Source organism: Tauraco erythrolophus, chromosome 10, assembly GCF_009769465.1.
Source record: "Tauraco erythrolophus isolate bTauEry1 chromosome 10, bTauEry1.pri, whole genome shotgun sequence".
In the NCBI taxonomy this organism is placed as follows: domain Eukaryota; kingdom Metazoa; phylum Chordata; class Aves; order Musophagiformes; family Musophagidae; genus Tauraco; species Tauraco erythrolophus.
In genome coordinates this window covers 32,391,776-32,418,413 of record NC_141474.1, presented here as the reverse complement: position 1 = coordinate 32,418,413, position 26,638 = coordinate 32,391,776, and the positions used below count along the sequence as shown (strand labels likewise).

The following is a 26,638-nucleotide window of genomic DNA, read 5'->3' as shown; positions in this document are numbered from 1 at the left end:
TCCATTTCCTAACCAAGATCTAATCTATAGAAGAGTTTATAGATCCAAGTCAACATCCTGAATTGGTCCCAGAAGCAAACAAGAAAACTAGTTCAACTTTTGGAAGACAGGTACAATGCTCTCAATGTGTTTAATCCCATTTTGCAATTAAACAGTCCCATGCTGCACTATCAGATGATCTTCAAGAACAACTGCATCAGAGGAGACCTGTCTGGAGCTCACAAAGATTCATGTTTGACAGTCTCCAAATCAACAAGAAATGCACAGCCATGTTCAAACAGAGGATGCTTCTGTCCTTCGGAGCTGACCTCTAAAAAGATGTAGGAAGAGTCTGCTTTCGTCCCAGTACCGAGGAAGCTTATAGTTTTCACTTGGTGACAAAAGGGAAGCATGGACCATATCATTGCCTTTGCTTTATGTGTATGTGTTAAACAGAATGAGTGGCAGATTATGGCTCAGCCAGCAAGGATGTCTGAAGAATGTTATGCCCGTGGACTACCAATACGGCACTCCCATCCCAGGAATTCTGTCATCCTCAGGAAGCGTTGCTCCAACTTTTGCCAGGGAATAATTTTCCATGCACTAAATCTTTGTTATCCATCTGAAAAATGGTTCTGATGATGCTACTTGTGTGTGGAGCCAGAAATAGCTCAGGTGGTCTTATTGCTGTCACAGCACACAGAAGATCTTTTAATTGGTCATTAAAGTCATTGAAAATAGTGTGTATGGATGATGCTAGCACCAGGCCAGTCAAAACCACAGTTTTAATTTGAAATCTGAAGTGAAATACTTTCTGCATTTTTTAACTGAGAACTCCAATGGGTCTATACCCATTTTTAAATGATGCATTTCCTGACATCTGGAAGCAGATGCAAGAAGCAGAGCCACAACATTGACTGACTGACTTCTCCAGGACCATACTGAAGGGATGTTTTCCTCAGGGGATTATAGCAAGGCTGCAGCTTGTGCTCTAACACTTGCATAGGATTATTAATTTTATTAAAAATAGAAAGTTTGAGGCTGAATCTCAGAGACAAGTTTGTTGTGCTGTCCAGTTTCTGGAAAAGTAGGAGCCTTTGAGAGGTGTGAAAACATCTAGGACTTTTCAATCTGAATTGAACTTTCAATCAGGAGTTCTTTCCCCACCTCTAACTTCCTTCCATGGTTTTGAGACAGTAATGCCAGCAGCATGGCATGCTGTCACAGGTCTCATGCGACTATGTGAATTGCCAAAGAAAAGTTGAGCTATTGATCCAGTGGCAATTTGCTGTCAAAATGACCATGTCTGTTACAGCAAATGAGCAGTGTTAATCCTTCGACTTGATGAATGCTATTGCAAAAGACTGACAATGCTCAAAGCACCACTATTGACCTGCTGCATTTTTCCTGGCTCACATTAAGTTCTTGATCTTTGCTGGCCTTGACCAATTAGACTTTAAGTTATCCATTAAGGTGCAGTTCTGGAAAAGTTCTGTTTAAAATAAACAACAACTTATATTGGTGAGTAACTCATCAACTATGCAGCAGTCTGATTCTGATTGCCTGGCAGAGAAACACACACATTTCGTGCAGTATCTGATAAAAGATCTATAATGTGCTAACACAAACCTATCATGTAGCACCTGTGACTAACAGATTGTGATATCAAAGTCTTGATGCCTAAGTGCTCCTGTAAATGCATTAAACTTTTAGCGGCAGGAACTGTAGACTGCCAGTGACAAGGAGCTGATATGGTATTTCAGTAGAAGTTGATAAGTGTTATTGCTCTTAGAAGAAAAGAAAAATCTTACGTTCTTGAAAACCACTGGGCAGCTTGTGTTTTGATGGGATACTACTTCAGAGAGCAGGGATAAGGGAACACATGGACTCTATGAAAGTAAAAAGACATTTAAGAAAAGCTCTGTATCCTACGGCAGCCAGAGTTCCTTGAAGTATGCTCCCAACGTACGTTTGGCTTCGGGCACCTACCTGTTCACTGGAAACCAACTTTTTAGACGTGCATGCACACGAGGCCATGTTTATTTCCATGCACCAGCAATGGAAGCAGGAAAAGTAGCACTGGCCCAAGCATGCTCTGCTTCTCAGCTGTGGCAGAACGAGGATGTTGGAACACTCTGTAAGAGTGGGGAGAAATGTGGGAAACTGTGTATAAAGCCTTGGAGATGAGAAAAAGCACAGGTCTGAATGGGAACTGGGAAATGGAGCGAGAAGGACCAGGAGTCCTAGTGACAGCATACAGTCTAACAAAGCTCAGAAGATGTTCTTCAGAGAAGAATAGTAGAAGTTTGCCTGAACCTGGGAGGCAACAGGTTCTGTCTGCCGTACCGCTCATGGCATCTCTTCAGCTTAACGGCACAAATTAGCCTGACGAAGTTCTCTCTGCTGTAAACCAAAATATTCTGGCCACCAGTGAAACGTGATCTGTTTCCGACCTCCTATTCCAAGATCCAAACTATGCCATGGGCTGGAGGTTTGTCTGGTTCTGAAATGTTCCCTCTGTCTTAAGATATTAAGTTCAATGGAGGAAAAAAATGGCACTGACGCCTGCTGATAGATGTGTCAAGGTATGTAATGAAGCTGCTGCAGAAGGCAGGTACAACCTTAATGGCTATGTGAGTGTGCTGTCTGACTTTTCTTTACACACTGAGAATTGGAGGGCAAGACAATGTCACATCTGGGAAATACTGAATAAATATAATTGGCAGGGATCCTGGATATAGACCTCCTCTGGTCTAAGGAAAAAAGATGTTTCCTTAGTTTTGACTTAAATATGTCTATGAGTATCCAAACAGTTCAGGAAATTAATAAAGATCATGAAATTCCTGTGTCTAGTTACGATCCAGTGAAAACTGCCCACTGCAGCAAGTCACTGAAAAGTAGTGCCAGAGAATTACTTGATATTGAATACTCCAGCCCTGAAGTTGAATGTTTTCCCAGTAAAAAGGGATTATTTTTCTATTCCTTATTTTGTATAATACATGGTTCTCATGTTTTTCATCATATTTTCTACACTCAGTCCTTGAGTCATTGGCAGTAACGTAGCACAATCATTGGAAACTTCTCTGAGCTCTGAGTTAGTGTGTGGCATCAAGTCTTTTGATGAGCCCATAGACCTTTTGCCTGAGGACAGATCAGATGCATTCTGCACCACTGATGCTGGGACATACTATACATATTTTACCTTCCAGGTAGTGCCAGGCAACAACTGTGTTTAGGGCATAAAGAATGCATAAAGAACACAATCTAGGATCTCCCTTATACCACTTTCTCTGGCATTTCCAAGATATAATTCCAAACAGACTTTGAAAACAAACTTGTGGTCATCTGATCTAAGCCTGAATGAATCTGTCTGATGTGTAAGGCATAAATAAAAGTTTCTTAGTAAATACAGAGAAGAAGTTTTATTGCGTGCTGAGAATCCACTAAGAAGAAACTCTATGTCAGATTTAAGAAAAGGGGTATTTTGACAAGAATTTGGACCAGTTGCCGGCATGTGGTTGCTCCATAACCAGCAATGGGGAGAGACACGGTACCATTAAGTTAGGGGTCACTGTCACTGCAAAGGAAATATTCCAAAATAGGATCTCAGCTCCTCAGCTGCATAGAAATTGCTCAGAAATTATTTTCAGACAGTCCCATAGATGGTGGCATGAGAACGAGCAGCACTAGCCAGAGTGGCGTAGTGAGCAATCATGAGGCTGACTTTAATAGCATCTTTACTACCAAAGACGTGTCCAGCAGTCTAACAGGGAGCTCTCCAGCTTACTGCAGGTTCATATAATATTATCAACTTCATGAGCCCCTGAACTGTAAATATGTCTTTCAGTCATGCAGCGCGAGTGTTATTACTAATTCCTCAAGGTTTCTGCACTGAAAGTCTCATTTGGTTCCTGGGGTTTTCAAGGTGAAGACACACAAGAGCCTAGAGCAGCACGACCAGCAGCACAACAGTTGAGGTGGAGGTGGGTAACTGTGGTTTAAAAAGCCCCATCAGTTTGTCGGTGGAAGCAGAAGCACAGAGCTCTATCCATTTCACGAACGGGTGCAGTGCCGTAAGCTGGTCAAGATGACAACTGAAGCAGAGCTAATTGTCCCTTCAGATATCTCAGGAAGTGCAAGGAGTACAAACAGGTGCCTCTCCTGGGATTACTGTCCTCTAGGGACCAAACCAGCTTGTGGAAATACAAGTAGCAGGAAGATTCAAGTGAAGAAACTAACGGGATACTCTGAATTTGCATCTTTTTTTCCATGCCGTGCTGTAGAAATACAATGGAGGTAAAATTGGCAAATACCATCCACATGCTACTCTAAGAAATGACTGACAGAGCACAATGAGAACATTACTCCTGGGCGGAATCAAGTGAATGCATTAAAAAATGCCTAAGTGGAATACGGATATACATTAACTCAATCTTCTTTTATTATGGAATTAAAAAACTTATACCTGTAATTATGGCTTACCTCCATTACAAGCAGAGCTGCCACAGAACTGAGCACGGGCCAGCTTTGTACACGAGTTCAAAGCCAGTGTGATGGTGCCTTATTTTCTTACTAACATCATCTTTATCCTCTCTTGCCCTTCTTCTCAGTTAACAAGAGTTATGTACTGAAAGTGCTGAGATAAAGTAACGGTAAGGAGGATACCACAAAAGGTATTTGAAAAGCAGAAGTAATTTACTACATGTCTGCTTTGTTTTACTTCCTAAGCCTTCCTGTTGTGAAAGGAAATTCATCTTTTCTGGCAGACTCCAGCCTTTTTAGGCCTGAGAGCTCCCCAGGAGCTTTCGAGTGCAGGTAAATAGATGTGAGACTCAAGGAGTACAGTACAAGGAACATGGAATTAATGTTGGTTTTTGCTTTGGCTGTCACATCTGACGTATAAGGAGAGTGCTATATCCTTGCTTGCAAGAAGTACCCAAACGTAAAAAACACAAGGCTGAGTCCTCTGCTCATTACTACGGGTCTGAAATGCCACGAATGGAAAGGTCACGTTGCTGGTGGGTGACGCACGTAGGATCTACGCCCAGCGAAGTCTCCAGGTGAGACAGACGTCGGGGTGCTCCGAGCCCCAGGGGCCCGTGGTGTAAAAGTCAAGAGCAAGGACTGTGGATGGACAATAGGTGCAGCTTGTGTTCTGCCCGCAGCGAAGACCCCGAGAGCAGGCACAGGGGAAGCATCCACCGCCTAATCTAAATAGCACACAGAGTGGTTTTGTCCTCTTCTGTTCTCCTGCCAGTTTGCACATATGTTCTGAGCATACAGCTTGCCCTCCAAAGACCACTTACGGGGGCAATCGCGGGGAAGCAAAGCAGGAAGAAAGTATCCAAAAAGGGAATTTTTTTCAAGAGAAAAAAATGGAGACAGATGTAGAGCGACTAGTCACGGCTGGCGGTAAATAACCCTCTGCCTGGAGTGCTCTCTTTCTCTAAGAAGAGTTCACATATTCCATTTCATGTTTCCTTTCTAGCAAGTAAAATCGTTGTTTGCCTGGCATTTGTTCTCTTTTTTCTTTCCCCTGTATACTTCTTCCCTTCTGTATGGCTTAAAATTGTCTTCTCATTTCCTCTTTCTCTTCTACATCGTGCTCTCTTTCAAGTGCAACGTTTCTCCAGCCGCTCTCTCACGCAGACCTAATTTCCCTGCACCCTCCCTGGCAACGTCTTTCCCCATAACCCCCTCATAGTATCTGTGCCTTGAGCGCTTCCCTCTGCCTCTACATGTGCATAAACATATGAGTGTTTCACACCTGCTCCTGCGTTATAGTCCCCACTTTTTTCTCATGTGCACACCTCAGAATTAAGCAAATGCAACGCACACAGACACAATATTCATCCTCTCGCTCCCATAAACCTGTCAAGGCATATAGGCCAAGAAGCTATCTCTGCATAAATCTAAATCTCCTGCGAGGAAGCAATCTACTCAAAGGCAATAAAGCCAAAGGATATATTATTATCTTTGGTGTGGATCCTACTGGGCTGGGAGGTCGGCTGCTGGCTCCTCTCTGAAGTTTCCTTCCCAGCCAGAACAGTCATCCCACAGACAAGTCTAAGCTTCCTCTCCTCAGTCTGATTTCCTCCTCCCGTCGTTTGGCTGGTAACCCAAAGGACAGGGTTTAATTATGGAGTTTGGAAACCTGGCTCTGCCAGCACAGGATAAAACTTCAGCCTGCCTTCCGAAACGGCATCATTCTGTACCGTCGATACCTGCGTTATCCCACGCAGCATAAAGTGAACCACATGGAAGAAATGCCAAGTCAAACAAAAAGATGGTTTTAGTCTTTAAACTCCTCCTGTGAATTTCACTGAGAAAAAAATGAACCACTGAAGCTCAGATATTATTGTATGCTAAAACTGCGCCATCATTTTGACTGTAGATTAAATAGATGGCAAGGTCTTTTTCTGGACGGGAGAGACATCGGAAAGGATGGATCTGAAAGAGGTCCAGGCTCCAAAGCTCCCCAAAGCTCAGAGAGGAACGCTGCGGCAAGCCACCGGGTAATATGGGATGTTAACATCATTCATACGGTTTTCAGATGACTGATATATTTTCCAGGCAGATGTCCCATAAAATATTTTACACTTCTGGAGATAAAGCACCCATGTCAAAGACAAAGGGCTGGACATTAACATCAGACCCTCGTGTGATTTCTGAGGAAAGGCAGGGCACTGCACACAGCATCACAGCAGGATGCGTCCCTCACTGGGGGGGAGCACCTTGTGCCAGTGTCACCCTGGCATGAAAGGACACTTCAGTACTGTTTTGTCCTTCACCACTAATGAGCTGTGGCTCCTCAGGTAATCTCTCTGCCAGCCGTGCTCTTGCAGGTGACCCTGGTTTACAGAGAAGCTGAGGCAATGAATTCAGAGGAGAGGCTGCTGGAAAGCCACGGCAGAAGTCTTGGGGTGGGGCTGCACAGATATAGCATGAAGATGGTTTGAAAGTGCCTCCCGCGCAGGCAGGATAAAGCTCTTTTTCTTCACAACTGTGACAGTGATCGATAGCTTGGTGAATCTGAGCTATATCTAGTTGGTACCTGGCTTGAGTCCCTGATGTTGCAAGGTGATTTTCTGCCATTTTACAGGCAAGACTAAGCAGAATCTGGGATTCTTCTGTAGTAAGTGAGGAAGGTCATGAGGAAGAAAGAACTTTCTCTTCTCTGACTTGTTCTTGCCTCTCTGAGGACCTCAGGAGGTTTGAGACGGGCAGTTGTGTTTGATGGGCACTCAGTGGTGCCAAGATTGGTGGAGGCGCTTTGGAGGTGTAAGGCTTTAGGTACTTGTCTTACCCAGCTCAGCAGCTCAGCGCCACCATCTAGTCAGGACTTGGATGAGACAGAGGTGATGACAACATGTGGGGAAAACCACCAGAAGTGACAGTGAAATTAATGGCCAACCTCTGGCTGTTGGACAAATGAAGAACATTTGTCACGAACAAAGAGTACCCCAAACTTTGGGAGGACTTCGGCTGACAATGATGTAGAAGCAGTGACCCGTCAGCTTTTAGCCATCTGTGTCTGCAGAGGAGGTTGTCATCTCTCCCCTTCAATGGGTGCTGAGCTTTTGTTCGTGTTTTTGCCGCTCCACGAGCAGACTAGTTCAGTGCAAGGTGAAGCTCTGCCTTGCATCATCTGGAGCCTGGAGCTGATGGAGGCAACAGCCCCTTGTGCCCACCGAGCAGGGCACCTCCCTGAAAACACTGGACCCCTGGGGACAGCGGCGGCGAGGCCGTCACGGGGAGCCTGGCACTTGTCTGCCTGCAGGTCCACCCTCTCCTCCTGCCAAAGTGCCACATCTGCAGTCAATAAGGGCCCACAAGCTGGATCCTCCTCATTAGAGGAGAGAGGGCAGCTGGCAGGGGATCCTCCAAGGGCTCCCAGGCACGGGAATCAGTTCCCTCCCAGTCTGGAATAGCCCAAATTTGGTGACTTTCTGGGCATGCTGTAAAGGACAGCTGTTTGACAGGGTCTCCAGAGAAAGCTGTGGGTATGTTTCCTACATGATGAAGGATATAGGTGGCTGGCCAAGTGCCCACAGAACTGATTTTAATGCTCTTCAGGTTGAATTTCCTTTTCTGCGCTGTATAGTTCATTATACACAGGGCCCTGGACAAGCATGTGTTATTTCTAAACAAACTGAAAACATACTATTTTAAACCCAAACAAACAAGAAAGGGAAAAAAACCCAAATGTATTACGAAAGATCCTTTGGGCTGTTTAGAGGGCCTTCTCAAACACTGGGAGGCTGAAGATGAAAGCACTGCTTGTCTTCATCTGACGAATATGACTTCTGTTACTTTTATTGGCAATAAATATTGAATATTTATCTGTAAGCAGAACTGAGGCACTAAATTCACCTATGCCCATAGCACTGACCCAGAAAAATATTTTCAATAGTATTAAGCACCCAGATGATCAAGGTAAGTGGTCGATGGACAGTTAAGTATGTAACATAACATAACCCAAAAGATGATCAACAAGAAAGATCACACACAAAAATTAACTGAGAAAAGGCAGAAGAGCTGCTTCCTAAATCTTCCGAAGTGTAACACCCAGTGATATCTATTTTGATATGAAGCGTCCAATCACATTTCATGGTATTACAGATTAATAAAACAACTCCTTCCACAAGTCTCTTAAAAGTGATTGCTAAGTGAACTCGAGTGTTGTATAATGCTTGAAAAGTCCTTCTACCTTATATAAATTTGGGATCATGCATTTAAACGGTGTAACTGCAGGGCAGAGTCCAGACAGGTACTGCTTTTTGCTAAGCGATTGTCACCGCTATCCCAGAACTGAATCCGGACGTTTTGACAGAAAAAGACGGCCTATCTTTTGCTGCATTATTTAAATACTTGAGATATTTGGCCAAAATACAGACGTGACACACTACAGAAACATTCACAGCTGCAGGAGCAATAAAACCACTACAGTATAGACTGACCTTTTCTCAGAAGAAGTTACAAGATGTTTAGAATCGATCACCTTTCTGCACAGCATTCAGTGTATTCTGACAACAAAATGGAGCAACCAGAGGTGATGTTCTCGGGCTCCTGAAAGCCATGGCTTACCTGGCTCCACTTCATGCCATCCGCTTGACTGGCTGCCGCTCCCCGGAGAGCGCCCTTGGCTTGTATAAAACGGCTCCTCACCGGGACTGTCCATCTCATCCTCCACAGACTTGAGACGTTTTGTAGAGCTGCGAAAGGACAAACGCATCATAAATGCTGGATGTAAGGAAAGGAACAAAGGCACTTCTGTTGGGACATACCTTGCTAGCCCTGCTTGAGACTAACTCCATTATGGAAACTGTAGCAGACCGAGGGCCCTGAGAAGGGGAAGGTGTGAGTTCTGCACGGCCAATCTGCCCACCCAACCTCTCGGCATCTACTTTTTGTTTCTGATTTGCTTCCTTGCCAATGGCAGAGCTTCGGTGAGATACAAAACAACCTCCCACAGAGCCCAGACTGAAGCCCTAAACACGTGCTAGTTTAACTAGAAGATAGTTTAACATTTAGGTTTTCACCGATCAAAAAGTAGGCCATTTGTCAAAGCACACAGAGATCAAGAAAGAGGCAAGAATTTAATTTGTATTGCGCGATTTTTGCAATTTGAATAAATATGGTAATGATACATAAGAATTATTTTAACTGTCAAGATTTTTCCACAACTTATTCTGAAAGACAAATTATTTATCAATTCAAACGTATATTTTCAATCTTTTAACCATAGCCATTAAATTAACCCAGACTTCAGTCCTATAAGAAGCAGCGTAGACAAGTGAATGACGGAAACAATTCACTCTTGGTTAAAATGTTCATGTTACCCTACAAGTACAAGTTGCATTTTACTCTGCAATTGTCTGCCACCAAGCCTAAAAAGCCCCCAATAGCTATCTCTGGCCAGCGTCAGTACTAAAGGATTCCCTCGTGGTATATCACACCTCCCTCACCGAAGGCTCAGGAGCCAGAAGAGCCCTTTCAGTGGTCTCTGGTGGCCACTGACTCAGACTCTGGTAGCTCTGCAGGGAGAGGATCCCAAAGGCAAAGACGCTCAGCTTGGCTCTGTTTTCTATAATGAGTTGTACAGACTGCGTGGGGACGTTACCGAGAATTGCTCTTCTAAGTACTTTTCCAAGGCTGGGTCAGCTCACGCTTTTCACCAAATCTGTATTCTATTAAAACTTGAGGCATTCAAGAACAGGCTCCTCTGTGTAGGGGGAACATATTTAACAGACATAAAATATTCCGCTGCTGTTTCTTTCGGTTTAAAGCTCGCAGCCTCTCCGCAGCTCCCCACCCGAAGCGCTGCACAGGTAGGAGCTGGCGGGTATGCAAAATCAGTTTGTGAGAAACAGGAAGAATAATTCTTGCGGTATGCGTGGAATGCAGGTTTGGCCATTCCTTAATTTAGAGAATTGTTATGTGTCAATAGGGGAAATTGTGTGCATACAATATAATTACCGCCTGATAATTCTGATAATTCTGCTGAGTCTGTGTATTTAAGGAATTTTTTTTTTTTTTCTGACTGGGAACAGCCTAATGAGAGGAAAACAAACATATTACCAAGTTATTAACTACCCATGCTGTTTATAATTAGCTCCTTATCAGTGGTAGCTATTTGCAGAAGAATAGAAGAGCAACAACTGAGCTCTTAAGTAACATTAATAACCTCACTTTTTTGCTTCTGGAGTCACAACTAAATTCTACCTGAGAACGGTGCTAATGATGAGCACTGTAGGGTACAGCTTACATGCAAAAAAGAAAGAGCACAAAGTTTTTAACTGATGTGTAATGGGAATTGCAGTCTCCGAGGTTCATAACATGCACACTAAGTGCAAGATGTAGAATGTTCTTCTAATCACTGCAAACTGTAAGAAGTTAGTGCTAAAAGCTTCTCTTTAAAGATTTTTTTTTTTTAATAAAAACAACAGCTATATTCAAACTATAGAGACTTTTTACATGTGTACTTGCTTACTGCAAAGCTGGTGGCACTGCAGACTGAGATAAAAATGTAAAAGAACCCTGGGCTGAAGTTAGACTTTCTTGTCATGTCTTTGAAATAAGTGATCTGTTTTGGCTGTGGGGGAAAAAAAAATCAATCTGGTTCCTTAATAGTGTTCAAGACTACTAGAGTGACTGGGCTTGTTTATAAATCTAATCTCATGGATGGTTAAAGCGAAAGGTAAAAAATAAAAAATATCCTTGTTCAATAGTTGGCACCTAAGCCAAAATCAAAATCAGACTGGGTATTCATCTGCATTAACAATCCTGTTTTCTAAAGGTTGAGTCAGAAATTTCTAAATGCTATAGGAAAACTAGAATGCATTATAGGCCAAGGTCCTAAAACAACGCTAGTCTCACAGGGTAACACTTTTTAAGATAAAGAACGCATATAAATTCTATCTTAAGACTTTCTTGCTAGGACAAAGTGGCACATCTCAATATGCTCCCTATCCTCCTCTGCCACAAGTGAAACTCCAACAATTCCAGTGGAACTTCTCCTGATACACCAAGGTACAAGCCAGAAGTTACACAAGATAACGCAGCAGTTTTTCTTCAAAGCTCGTACGTATAAAAGCAAGTTTAACAGCAATCCAGTTGAATGTTCGGCTTTGTGAATCTGAAACAGCTCCACATCGTGAGGCCCCCAAACAGCTTGTCAAAGAATTTAATGGTTACTTTCCCAGATGAGTAATGATGCTGGCCCGGGTTTCCAAGTAACTTGGTATTAGGCAGAGATTAAATTACCTGGTAGAGGATGTGCTAGGTAAAGACCTCCTCATTGCTCCTGGGCTCATGCTGTAGTATGAAGAACTTTCCAAATCGGAGAGAGAGAAATTAGGGCCTGTTCCTGCAGCTATCGGTGCTGGGGAAACAAAAGAGATTGCAGTCAGTAAGTCATGTGAATATGGCATGAATTGCACTTCAGAACCACCACCTTCTTCCTCCTGAGTGTGCTTAGTTTCATGATGAGAACAGGTGGGACATGGGAATTTGGAAATGCTAATGGTAACTGGCATTGCAATCAAGAAGATGTAAATTTTATCAAGAAAACAATGTTCCATGAGATAGACATTTACATTCCTCCAAAGGTATTCTTTTTTAAAAAAAATTAAACAATGATGGCAAGACTTTCTTTAAGCACCGCTTTTCTATTAATACCATTCTAATATTTAATTAAACTTGTTGCTTTCACTTTTAGGACAACGTTGCATTTATTGGCACGGTTACAAATAGGCTGCATCATCCCTGTAGTGTGCTTGGCATAATCTATAAGCAGTATAGGCAGGGAAATACACACCTCAGGACCTTGGGTATATACGTGATGTACATCCACAAGCACAGAGGTTACAAATGCTCCTTGGAGAAAGCACAAAAGCAGATGAGAAACCTGAGTTCTTCTCTGCCTGCAAGCATCTGAGTTTTCCTCCAGCTAAACCAGAGCTAGAGACACACGACTCTCAAAAACTTTTATGCAGCGCTTAGCTTCCCCTGTTCACCTCTCATTACCTTATCCAGCACCTACGTTTATTGTAAGGGATATGAACACCTTTACTTTCCCTGTCCTAGAGCGTTGGTTTTACATTCCTACATGAATTCCTACACACTCCAAAGTTTGCAGGCACGAGGCTATGAGCTCCGTGTGCCGTATTCTTCTTGGAACAGAAAAGGAACGGAGCAGTTTAATGTTAAAGTCAACAAATAATGCATTTCACAAAAAAAGCCACCGTACGGCAAACGGTACCACATCCACTGTGGCTGTTCCAGTGCTGTTTGCAGGACAATACAACTTTGGGAGCTGACAATCACGGATTACGATTTTCTCTCACATTTCAGAGCCATCTGAAAAAGGATGTACAGCACAATAAAATGCACAAGCTTGGCCCGGAACGTATTGTCTGAGAGCCCCGATTCACAGCAACAAAGGCGAAGCAGCCTCAGTGCCACCCGAGGATGCTGAGCCAAGTTTAATCTTTGGTCTGAGAATCTGGCCCATTTTCAAACACGAAAAAATCTTTCACTCCAACGGGACAGGAGTGAGGAAATGAAGACAGGATAGCTGGTATCAACCAGCTAACATGTCTGGGCTGAAACGCAGGCTGCTGGGAGTGCTGCCACTGACTGTAATGGGGCCAGTATTTCACCCCAAGCCTTAAGGAGCTCACGATGTCAGATTTGATGGAGGAATAATGTAGCTTTGCAGCTGCCTCATCATCCCCACAAGACAATTAGTTGTTGTTTGGCAAGGGTCTTTTAAGAACGTCATTGAGACAGAAAGGGAACAGCCTGGATAGCCACGGACTTCTAAAAGCATGGGATGGAAAATACACAATGCCATTAAAACTTGAGAAAATCTGGAATGATCATTAAAAGGAATTAAGTTGGGAAGTAATTTATGACAAGAACACTCAAATCCTTTGTTATCTTCTCTTAACTATCATACACTTCCTGCACACTGGGTGTGTTAACAGAACGAAAGAAAAATTAAGCATAGTAAAATTAACTCGTTTTATCAATTTGTGCTTTCTGCAAGTTTCCTGACAGCAGCTACAAGAGGCTGTAAAACTGATGAATTTGCATGGAAAAAGAAACCGGTGTAAGTAATTTGTGTAAAAGGTAACACGGACATGGACTGCTATAATTCAGACACCCTGCAGATAGCAGACTGCTGCAGTGTGAGCAGTTATGGGTTAGAAAAATGACCACACTGCAGTCAGTCTGACTTGAATGGAAATCAATCATAAAGGTACTCTCTGCAGCATCTACTCCACAGTTTTCAGCAACTTCTTTGCCAAACAGATTTGAGCTCTGTAAACCCTCTGCTGATCAATTCCTCTGCACCCTCTACCTACCAAAGCCTAGCGTACAGGTTAAGCATACTATTTTCCAAACAGGAACGTAGAAAGGCAAGCACGAAACTAAAGCCCCGTTTCTTTCCGAGGCACAATGAATTTGCTAGCCATTGCAAGATTTATGAAACAGTTTTATTCCAAACAGATATGGAAGAAAAACTGGCATCTGGATAACGCTTCTCTTTCTCTCACCGCCCTCCGTTTATCGCTCTCTCCCCAAACCCTGGATATTTCTGTTCCAACCCTTGCACTGGCCTTATAGGAAAATGAAACCTATCTCCAGACCAGGGGTGGAGTAGGAACAATGTATTAATAATGCTGTGTAAACTCAGCACAAAGTAGAAAGGGCTAATCGCACGGTAATTTCCGCCCGGGTAGCAAACACGAAGGATGCTTTGTTTGTTACAGGTCAAACCACCTTGCCCCACGCTCAAGTGCCTGTTTGCAACGTGAGGGTTAAAGAACGAGACTCCCCTCTGACACACACCAACAGAGGTTAAAGTGCCTGGCTGGCCTACGGTGGCAAGTACCCGGTGGCAAGTACCCGGAATCCCTCGGGGAGCTCGCTGCTGGGCATCCGCCTCCTCGTGCAACCCTTGGGTCTGCAGTGCACCGTGCTGGGAGAGCGGGCACGGTGCAGCCAGCCCAGCCAGGAGGCATCCGAGCCTGCTCCCAATGGCTGCTCACACCGCCTTTGCGGACTGTCCACCCTGCACGGGCCCCGGAAAGCTGAGGGAAAGGGAACGTTTGCATTTATTTGCAAGATTCCCTGCAAAGGCTGCAGCTCCGGAGAGTAAGCAAAGGGACCAAAGTGGTGCAAACTGTGGCAAAACTGTCTAAATTAACCCTCTTTGTTGTGGTGTGTGGTGATCCATCATGTGACCCCCTTACACCCCTGTTCCTACACCCCAGGAGCAGGCTCTGGCCCCACACGCAGTGGCAGTGTGGTTGGGAATCTGCAGCCTGCAGAAACTCCAGACCACCGACACTAAAAACACGCTGTTCCCCCCCTGCCTCTAAGAAACGTTCTGCAGCAAAGTGACCTTCTGAGAGCTCAGGAACATCTCCCAAACAGGAAAGGATGTCAGAAATTGCAGCAGCGAGTCAAAACAATAGTCTCTACCTATGCCACCCGTGCCAGGGCTCCGACTGGTGGGGGGCGAGGAGCCCCTCTGCCCCTTGCACCCAGCCTGCCGATGTGCTGGGTTTCTAGACGGAGACCAGCCTCTGCTCCTATTTCAGCTGTTGGCATCCCAAAAAACCCCTGTGCACTTGGGACACGTTTCACTCTCTCAAAGGAAGAGCCCTCACTGCGGGTTGACGGCTGCCTGTTAAACTGGGGGGGGAAGGCGGGCACCCTTGCATGGGCACCGGCACCGGGCTCCTCCCAGGGACACAGGGCAGCATCTCCCCCGCTGCCAGCCCGCTCCCTCTGCTGCCAGCTTGTTAGCTCAGCTCTTCACCCAAAAGGTCAAGAAAAATAGCAGAGAAATTAACAAAAAGCCCTCTGACTTAACCCAATTGGAATATTTATTTTGAAAAATTTATTAAATTACAGAACAGGAAACCCACTAAATAAAACCAGCCAGGCTGGCATTTGTCTTCCTTGGAATACAGCACTCTTCTTTGGTCCTTAATATTTAGCTTCTCTTTTTTCCATTTTCACGTATTTATTTTTACAAAGAGGCTGGGATGTGACTAAGATCATTACATGTGTAACACTGCAGCAAAGTGATAATGTGTTTAAGGTTAAATGGGAGAAACATGACATTTGACTAATAAACTTTTTCCTGTGTTGTGACTCCATAAACAAAGGGAAACACACTGCGTTGCTGCTGCCGAGAGGAAAGGGGAGCTGGGGTTGTTGGGTTTTTTTTTTTGCAAAGCCTTTGTTTCCTACAGACTGTATCGTTAGATTCAAAGAGGTTTTGCCGAATACAACAGATATGAAATGTGTGATGTTCGTTTTAAAATTACAAGTACAGCCTGCTATTGACCACCTAATTATGCTGAGTTCCATTTATAAACATAGCTAACCACTAAGTTTATAGAGACTTTTTGTGCTGCTTTAATAGGATATTGATCGAGAGCAAGGTTTGAGTGGACTGCCATTGAATTGTGTAATGGCATACAAAAGGCAAGGTCACGGCAACTGTTCACTCTATGCCTGCAGCCTATTTTTTATTATAATTTTTTTTTTTTCCCCCCTTCCTCTCATACCTAAGCCCAAACAGTGTGTTTTGGATAGCCGTGCTTCGCTAAGGAATATAGAGTATCTTTTTAAATGTTAATTTTCATGCTGCTGACTTTAACTACCTTCACTACTGTAATGCTTAGTATAGCAGAAAACATACAGACTGCTGTTTAGAGAGAGATGTTTTATTACATCCCAGCTTTCGCACACGTGCCCTGCGTGGAGGAGAGCCTCTTCTCCTCTCCTGGGCTCCAGGAAGGCAGCAGCATCCTCCCTGCCCCTCACCAGGACCTCCTGGACCCATGCCAGGAGCCGGCGTAGCCCACACCTTGCTGTGGACATCCAGTACGTGCCGGGGCTGCCAAGACCTTCCCTGTGGTTCATTCTGGCTGTACCTGGTCACTGGACAGAAGGCACGAGGAAGCCACGTTTCCTCCATCGCACTCACGCTCCGTGCCCGGAGCGGCGCCGATTACTTTTGTTTCCAGCACTTGCCCACCTGCCTTGCCTGCAAGCCTGGCACCCAGCGCGTCCAGCAGCCTCGGTGCTGCGGGATGCCCGTCCTCTCAAACACCGTGGCCACAAAAGCACCTCTTACCGGGGGAATTAGTGCGACTGTCTCAGGGGTAATTAGCTGGACCATTTATGTGTTTATACAGGAGCGGTGAGCGACTGCGCGTACGCTTCTGTGCTTGTGGTTTCGCTGGCTCATTAGAAGGATTAAAAGTCACCCCGCTTGCTCCGTACAGCTCCTTACTGCACACAGCTAACGTCCGAAAACTCAAAGCGTGGCATTTTCAGTCCAGGGCGCAGTCAGAATTCCCTTGTTTATCAGCATGAAGGATGATGTCATTTTGACAAATAACACAGCACAAAACAAATATGTTTGATTTGGCTCTAGCGAATGTTCATAAATCCTAAATCTTTCTTCACATCCTGGGCAGTGCAGTTTATCTGGCTGCTTGAAGGACCTCCAAGGGAGGAGGATCTTCCCAGCAGCTCTCTGCACAAAAGCACGCGGCGCAGACTCAAAAGATGAGAGGGGAATGGCATTCCTCATGCCTCTCTCCCTGTTCCAGTCTGCCATGGAGCGAAGGGGACTGTAGGCTTGGCAGTGGCTTGGCACCATGGCTACCCCTCTGTTGGCACCTTTTGCAGTGGGTATTCTCCAGTGCCGTGTAGATAGTTGCACGCAGCAAGCAGAATATTTTCCTAACAAGGGTAGAGAGGGAGAAGGTTTTGCTCGGCCAACAGCTGGCTGTCAGTTCCCAAATCCATGTATCTCCAACGCTTCTGCTTCTGAGCCTTTTGTTGTCAGCCCAAGGCTCTCTTGGATGGAAGAATGAAGTCTCTGTTATCTGAAGGGGTCTCCCCAGTATCTGGGGTGACAGACAACACTTAGAAAGGAGCTCACACCCTTCGCCTGCTAATAATGTGGGAGAACTGACAGCATGGCCTGCAACATCCACATCAGCTGGGGTGGAGAGCGAACGATCTCTTTTTCAGATGCACATTTATGATCTACTTTCTCTATTTTACTAGGCTCTGCAAGATTCAGTAGCTGGCTAGCATTTTGAAAGAAAACTGCATCTATAGAACTGAAGGAAGCAAGTTTCTGTTAGCAAAACAGTCTAGACTTGTTAGATAGCTCACAGAAACTGTGATGATCAGCACTGATAGGTAAGATAGATAATGGTAACAGCTGACCTTTCGCTTGATTAATTCGTTCCCCAAATTTGCATGATGGAGACAACCGCCTATTACTCGAGACTCCTTGTCGTGTGAATCTCTGGGAACTTTACTAAATAAACCTGGCACATAATTGCTACCAATGATATTTCGCAAAATTATAAAAAAAGCAAACCACAAGCCAGCTAAAACTGTGGGAAATCACTTATTGCTGTCATCATATTATCAAAAATGAGCACGGAAAGAAACATGACAATGGACACACAGAGACAACCTCTTTGCAAAGCAAACACAGAGCACACTCAGGAGGAGAGCAGAGACTAAACGTGAGGACCTGCTACGGACAGGCAGGCTTGTTCCTTCCCTCGCCAGGGTGGCTTCTGAAGGAGCAACGACTTTCTAGAAAGTAAGAACAAGAGAACGGACTGAGGACGTTTTGATTACTCAAGCTACAGACTCAATAGCTGACGGTGAGTCTGGATGATGGCTATCCATAAGCTGAGCTCCCCAGCATGAAAGCAACCCATGGACTGGTCTCAAATCGAGACATGGGAACACGTAGACAACCCAGCAAGGGTTGTATAGAAAAGCACGCTCTTTAAAAGACCTTGCCTGCCAATTTAGGAAAATACTCAGCAATTCCTTTGTTGCTCTGTTATGTTAAATAATTCTTTGAATATTAGCATGTGAATTCATACTGACTTTGCTGGGAATTTGTTTCTAGACTCTACACTAAACATATCCTACTGGGTAGCCACGGCACGTCAGGCTGCGGGCTTCTCAGACCTCACAAAGTAAACAAGGTTACAGCTGGTCAGTACATGTCTGGGGCATCTCCAAGGAAAATCCAGGGTGCTATCAAAAGCAGTGTAGCTAAATCAGTTGCTGGCACTCTTCCCTCTGAGTCAGTTCTGAAGTGATATCCCAATATGCTTTGGGGACACTATTTTTGGTAGAGGTGCTGGCTTGTGGACAGGATATAAAACTGAGGTCTTGACCTCCCAGGATTATTAAAGAGCCCATGAAAAAGAGTGCAAACCCCTGTGCCTGGAACAGATAAAACCTGAATCTTTTTATTTGGCCCACCAACACCTCCTTTCTCATTTCCGATAAAGTTCACGCCTGTCCTGCTCTTTCTGCGTGCAGGTGCCCTATCCTGGGAGGTGGAGCATTTCAACGGCAAGCAGAGGAACACCTCGGACACAGTTCATACTTTGCAAAATATGCAGAATGCTAGGGGTTTTGATACACAATATTTTCGTTTAGCTACAATAAGATATAATGGAAGATTAATAGGAAGAAACATGACGCTCATGAGGTCAATGTCAAACTCCCAGGAAGGCTGGGACCGGGGCTGGCTCTGAAGGCTCCAGTCCTGAACGGGGCCACCTCTCTGGCAACCCTGTCCTGTGCACACACGAAGCATGGCTGACAGAGTCCAGAGGCAGTTCTGCTGTGTAGGGCTCCTACGGCAAAGATAAGATTGTGGGGAAGCGGGATGCCTTGCAGAGGGGGAGGGTGAATCCTTTGTGCTTCAACAGCCTTACGCTGTCACACTGAAATAAAGTGACATAACGTGGCGGCGTTCAAAGACTGGCACAACGTGGTTTTGTCCCCTGTGGCTGCAGGTACCAGCAAATTGGTGTACACGGTGGAGCAAGTTAGATGTCAAAGTCCGTATTTAAGCACTTCGGTAAGTGAACTGACTTGCAAATGTGCTGAGCGCTCAGCAGCTCCTCTTAACTTTGTCCTTCTCAGAAAATTCCCACTAGTTGTCAGGAAAGAAAGCTCAGGAGAAATGTCTGCCTCAAACTTTTTCTCTCCCTAGTTCTCCATCCAGCACATATAACTCTGGCATTCATGTATCTCCCACTTGCCATGCTTTCCTTGTAGCATCCTATTTTTGAACATAAGCCAATTGACTAGCTAGTGTAAGTCTTTCCGAAAGAGGAAATAAACCAGGAAAATCCTTACAGAAACTCTGTGTTCTGACTCAAAACCACAGATTCTCTGCGAGGTTTGTGCCAGTTAGATTCCAGCCCCAGAAGGATTTAAACTACATGCTCACAGCCAGTACACAAATATTTCTGCTATCTAGGAGGGGAACCATTTTTATCACTGGCTGTGCTAAAAAGACTGGTTACAAACGTAAGGTTTTAAAGGGGCACGTAGCTGAGTGGTTCACCTGGAGCAGTGCTAATTGGTGACAACAAGATGTTACTGCAGAGCTCTACAGGAGCTGCAGGAAAGATCCCCAACGGACTCGTACCTACGGCCCTGGCTTAGCAGTAGTCTCTCTGCAAGAGACTGTCCATACACTCTCCCTGGACTATCTGGATTATGTCATAGCAAAATACGATCAATGCACCTTTGATCAATGGAATAGGGCGGTGACAGGTACTCTTAATTCACTGTTGTTAGTGAGTATTGACAAGCCTGTAATGATCATGCTGCAGTGTGTCATTCATGCTGGGGGCATTAGCATTCTTTAAAGGTCAAAACCCAAATCCTTCTAGAAGACAGAATTCCGTACAGTTAATGGAAAACGCAGGCCTTGCAAAGTCAAGGTGCATGTCTCCGCACAACTGAGACTGTCAGAGCTGAAGCTGGTACAGTCGTTGGCATTATTAACGAGTTCATTGACTCGCAGGTGTACAAACACATGTACACACGGCACGGATGAAAACAGCATGCAAAAGTGGCGTAAGAAAATTTCCGGGCTTATGCGTAGAGATCACGTAATTTTTAGAGGTCTGGTTAAGATAAAGTCCTTGGGTCCTGCAAAGGACTCACTGGGTAAGCTGATCTTTGCAGGCATTTATCTGCACTCTGACATAGAGTCTGCCCATTTTCAGCTGGGTGCTGGATGAGCTTATTGACTTGCCCGTGCAAGTTTGCAGAATTAAAATTTTTTTTATTTACTTTTTTAAATTATGAAATTTTATTTCCCCACTTTAAAAGATGTGGCACATAAACACTCTCCACTGGCGAGAATAGAGGAGAAGAGACACTCAGTTTTCAAGACACTGCTTCTGAATTAGGGAAGGGGCACGATAAGAATCAGAGAAAAAAAACTGGGATTGCAGAAACCACATAAACCGGCCACAAAATGATACTTACTTTGTGAGACTCTTACTAGCTCAGTCACACTGAAAACACCTGATGTGACAAAACTGTCCTGGAAGCCCAAATGTCCTACAAAACAAACAGAGTGAGAGAGCTGCGATTAGCTTTAAGCATTTAATGACAGTATTCTCCAATACTTTATTTCATTTAGACTTAAAATGTGACATCTAATTTCCCACTTAGCAGTAATTATTGTTTATGTAGGTGGGTAACTAGTCATACAGCTATGTAGGCTGCTTTGTGGTTTCTATCTGGAGGTTAGGAAAGCTAACATGACACATCAGCAGGGAGATTTTTACATGTTAAAGCATCTCAACAGGAAATCTGAAACAAAGAGGACTATTTTAATAAACCGTTACCTTGGATGACCCCTAATGACTTCACAATTGAAATGAAAATACTGTACCTAGGAAACAGACAGGACAGCTAAGTTCCATAATCGTTTTAAACATTATTCTCTAAAGAAACATCTGATCAGGATTATCTACCCATTCATTCAAACAAAACAAGATTTAAAGATGTACTCTTCATTTTCTAGGGTTACACTGGGGAAATCTTAAAATAGCAGCTGGTTAAAAAAGCCTAAATTAATGCCTTTCCCACAAAAAGAATTCCTAACATTTAAAACTAGCTTTTGAAAAGAAAAAATGAATCTCTGCATAAGAAAAGTATTAACTTTGAGCTTTGGACTGTCTTTAGGAACCAGGGCGTACACTTCCACGCTCGCCTCCCTCGTGCAAGAAATGCCTCTACACTTGGTTTCAAAATGTTATTACACTTTACATAACAGTATTTTCCTTCTTCTCTGAAAACATGCCTACCACCAAATGTTCATTTAATTTTCACGGGTATGATCAATCACAAAAGGAGCAGCTTTCGGGCTGCAACCCAGTGTAAGTGTGCGGAGCGGGAGGCGGCAGTTCAGGCGGGACGTATCTGCACTTCAGTGAGAGATCTGCAGCTAGTGGGCCAGACTGACCTCCTGCTTCTGAAATCAGAGTCGAAGGAGAAATCTCAGGATAAAGGGATTATTAAAAGAACTGTAAAGTCCTACGTGTCCACAGGATAAGTGGCATACCTTTTTAGGTTGTCCTACTTAGAGTCACTGATTCCAGCTCACGCACACATATAATATTGAATGTTCTGCAGGGGCACCATCTGCTCCGTTGTTAATTGTTAGGGTCAGTACAATTTCCCTATGTTTGGTGTATCCTACCGTACCCCGCGCTCATCATGGCAATACCAGTGCACCTTCCCATAGCGACCAGAGCAATATGGCTAATGCAAGCTGCATATTTCTTCTCCTGGCTTTCTTTTGGGGTTATTTAAAACAAAACACATCCCATTGCCATTTCTACCTGCAGAATGGGAAGTAAAATACATACATCTTGTGTGCAGGACTACAGAGGGTGACATGTCAGGGAAAGCGTCAGGGAAAAGTTTGGGAGAGATCTGGAGGGAGGTCGGCCGTGCATCTCCACCCAAGATGTCGGCGAATTCTGCTCCTGCACAGAAGAACTTCCCTGTTTCTGTGAGGATCCTACGGTGCCAGATGAATGCAGTCGCTAAGCTAACAGACTTGAGACAAGTTTCTACATCAGGCATGTTTTTATACTTCAGCAATAATGATGAGTTTTCAAACTGTGTATATGTATATCTTTGGGCATCCTTGTGTATGTGTGTATACATATGTATTATGTACACAAACATATAAATATACACAAATCTGTCATGCTCCAGCTGTAGATAAATGTACTATAAAATATTGAAATTGATGCTGAAATTCAACACAAACAAATTCCTCAATCTGCAAACAAGGTTTTTATTTACATCAAGAGAATAAATTTTTCTCTACTTCAAATGAAAAAATGTTCTTACAAGCTTTCATTTTTCCTTATTTTTAACTTAGAAGTGGCTCTCAGATAATTGTAAATGCTTTTGCCTGATCTGCTTTCTGTTTTATCATAATAAAGGTGATGACTACATCATTCTGCTTTTTAGAAATGGTTGCTGGCCATACGCAACGTTCGTTCACTGACAATTTCCCAAGTATTTTTAATATGAAGATCTACTTTTCATATGCTGCAGCAGACCTGCCTATTGAATTAAATGATCTGTGAATTAAAAATAATTCTCTTAGGTCTTCACTGAAACCACTCATGTGCCTAAAATTAAGCATATGCTTAAGTGCCTTGCTGGATCAGGGCCAGTGCGCTTACTACTCCGCAGAGCCCTTGGTAGGGATGCCAGTCTATGCTATGTAACTTCTCATACTGTGCTCATCACGGCAGTATCTGAGCAACTTCCAGAAGTGCATTCAGCAATGCTACGAACATCTGTCACGTGTTGGTTTTCCACGGTGCACCATACTGGCTCTGCTCTGGTGTCCACTTCCACCTGCATTTCCCAGGCAGGTTCCTACCACACGAAGAGTGAAGGTGAAATTTAAATATAGAAGTGAAAAACAAATCACAGCTACAGTAGGACATCTGTGAGGGTAAGTCTAGAGACCTTTGTAATCACCTGATAAAACCAGGATCGTTGCACGGCTAACCGCGTTACCTTAACCTAGCAAACACAGGAAAAACCAGAAATGAAAATGCTGCAGTAAGGTTTTAAATACATTCTAGCTCTCAGGGTCCTGCAGAGCATGAGACATGTTGAATAAGTCAGCTTGGGCCTGGCAACTTCATTATTCCTATTTTACTGGGTATCCTTCAAACGTCCACTTACTTCTGTAGGAACATTTCTTATGTGTGTACATGCAACAGTAATCATTAAACGACAGCACAGAACAAGACTGATTAGATTTTCATCCTTCAATACTGAAAATAAACATTTCACAAATGTAAAGTGAATTTCACAATTCTCCCAATTTGTTATTTGCTTATAAACATTAGGAAATCAGGGGCTCTACTCGCCAATCATTAATAATATCTTGATACCCATAAAAGTAATGCCCTTGGCTTAGAGTCGTATCTTGATCTCTTTTTGATACACGGTTGGTCTGTGAATTCGCAGTTCAGTAGAACTCCATGAAAGTTTAAAGGTTTGCCTGGATGCTTGAGGATTTGCAAAATCCAGGCCTGAGACTGTAGCTTTTGTGGAGCTGTGATAACAGTGCAACGAGAAAATGAGAGAAACAGGACAAGGCAGCCAGACGTGTAAAAAGAGAATGACTGGGAAATAGCAGGATTGACGAAATATGTGAAGGAAACATTTTTTGCCTATTAACAGGGGTCAAAATGCAAAAATATATCAATTTGGCTGTTCCACTTAATTCTGACTGAGAAAAAAAAATAGGTAAAGTCAAGCAGTTACATATGCAGATGTGAGCATTAAAGAGCTCCTTTCCTGAAAAGATGATTAAACGCCTTGAAAGCTTGCAAGATTTACTTTTCATATGGCACTTTACTGAAATACGTGCACTGTGATACTTTTGCTAAATATCCCAAAGATAGGACATGAAATTGCTGTATATGATCAGGTTATCTTTGCAGCTTTGTGTGGCAGTCACAATTTGGTAGTGAAGCAGGTGTTCAAAATGAGGATGAGAGAATATTTTCTCACTTTATAAAAAACCAACGGAACTCATTCACTGAAATTCTGGGTATAAATGAAGACACCTGGCTCGCCAAGGCAGGCCCTGACTCAGCAAAGCAGTTAGAGCACGTGATTAATTTTAATCACATGCTTGACTAAAGCATATGCTTATTTGCCCCGCCAAATAAAGATGGGCTGACAAAGTTCAGCAGGTATTTAAGTGTATTGTTGAATCGTTGCCTTCAACCCAAGTCTAGGTCCAGCTAGGAATTAGCTTATTACACAAGACCTCACTTTGGCTTGTAAGGATGATCGTTTTTCCCTCAAGAAAGAAAAAAACCCAGGCTAATAAGACCAAATTGAATAAAGCAGATAAGCCACTAACTAATAAATAACAGGCCACTACCCAATCCCACGTTTGGTATAGTGTATAAATGAGATGCAACACTCTCGTAACAAGTACCACATGAAAAACATCTTTCCATAACTTGATGACTACTTTAATTGGGGAGAAAATTCATAATATGATTTACATCTTTTTCTTTTCGATCCCAGTAAAGAAGCCAGAAGGAAAGGCTTGAATTGCTGGAGCCTAATTCTGATCTCAAAGAAGTTTTCAACAAGTCTTTCTACGCCTATCAAATAGAGTTTCACCTAATTTTCTCCTAATTTACACTGGCAGAGGAGAAATCAGGATTAGGACTTGTTGTCTAATGCTATTTGTTTTGAATTATTAAGCAAACATTCCTATTTCAATGAGTAAACGTGTACAAAGGCAACTAACCTTCGTCCTAAAATCTAGTTTACAGGGAGAGTATTGTCTGCTTTCCCAATTAATGCTGTAAAAAGGAGTCTCAGACGTTGAGCTACCAATCAAGAGCTTGTGTTGTAGCTTGAGAAAATCATGACTGATGCAATTACTTTTATGTAGAAAGTCTGAATATGGTCTATAGGTTAAAGTTCATTGGGTTATTGTTCCTTAATTGAATATCAGAAGATGTTTTCAAGGTGCTCGAGGTATTATTGTTATTTAATTAGCAGGCCTCCTTGTGTAATCCGACAGTATTATTTTTATTATAAAATAGTTAGATTGCACCATAAATACACAAGGTATTTTCTAAACAGAGATACAGCTGTTTTCCTGCAATCCAAGCTTAAAGAAAAAGGGGAAGAGTTACTCCTTTGAAGACGAAAAAGTTCAAATCCAGTTATTTCTCTTCCACTACAGTCTGTGTGACAACGTATTAAGCTTTGGAGAACAGCTTTTTGGGAGACTTTGATTCCTTCTCAGTGTTTTGAAATTACACAAGTCCCCCAAACTAGAGCCAAAGCCGTTTCTAAAGCCTTCATCATGTTCAGTATCTCCCTATACATAGCCATCTTAAAGCCTTAAAATAGTAATAATCAATTAGGGTCTCAAGCCTATTATCTTAACCAAATGCCTGATTAAAAGAAAAGCCCTCTCTGCTCAAAGTACAACTTGATTCCTTTTGGTTTTATCCTCTATCTAGATAATCCCATGTTTCACGAACAACGTGGGGCAATAATATTGATTAGAAAATTAATGTCCATATCACACAGCGCATGCAGGCCTTGAGAGAGGGGATGTTATCATAGAATCGTAGAATGGTTAAGGTTGGAAGGGACCTCAAAGATCAGAGGAACCCAGACCACCCTGAGGACTCCCAAAAGATTAGCCATTCCATGGCTGCACCGGCTGAGGACGATGGGAGTGACAGAGCTAGTCCTAATCTACGTTCTCCAGCAGAAATGAAAGGACAGGATACGTGTGATTCAGGCAAGACCTTCGTAACGTTTACACTCTGCTTAATTGGAAGGTGAGTTTATTAAGCCTGGGCTGACCCAGCCATGCGACTGCGTTCCCTTCCAGAACACATCCCTCTGCACAGACACGGGGACACGGTAGTCACCTAAATGCCTAAATTATAAACCTTAGATGGTAAATTATACCACATTTTTAATTCGTGGACTTTTTGTAGAAGAGCTAAGCAAGATGTTATACATTAAAGGCGATACAGAAACCTCTCTTCTTCCCTGACAAATGCTCCCACTTCTATTTTGGCTTGTAATTTCCGATTTAATTTTAATGCTGCAGCAATAGCTCACCTTGGACAAATTACACATTTTCTTACGAAACAACTGCTGGGCCACACGTCACATACGCCGTTATTCTTTCCGGCTCGCCTACCTGCCTTTGGCTGAGGTTTTAAGAAGC

General features: G+C 43.4%; 1 protein-coding gene across 2 annotated transcripts in view; it reads right to left on the bottom strand.

Moving 5' to 3' along the window:
- Positions 1-26,638, bottom strand: part of NFIA (nuclear factor I A) — a 247,803-nt gene that overhangs the window by 63,591 nt on the left and 157,574 nt on the right. For both annotated transcript variants that reach the window (XM_086617088.1, XM_086617089.1), the window contains exons 4-6: positions 20,854-20,928; positions 11,746-11,863; positions 9,067-9,194 (exon numbers count right to left, since the gene is read on the bottom strand). In XM_086617088.1, the coding sequence (XP_086473214.1) occupies positions 9,067-9,194; positions 11,746-11,863; positions 20,854-20,928 (321 nt within the window). The remainder of the gene's footprint in view (positions 1-9,066; positions 9,195-11,745; positions 11,864-20,853; positions 20,929-26,638) is intronic.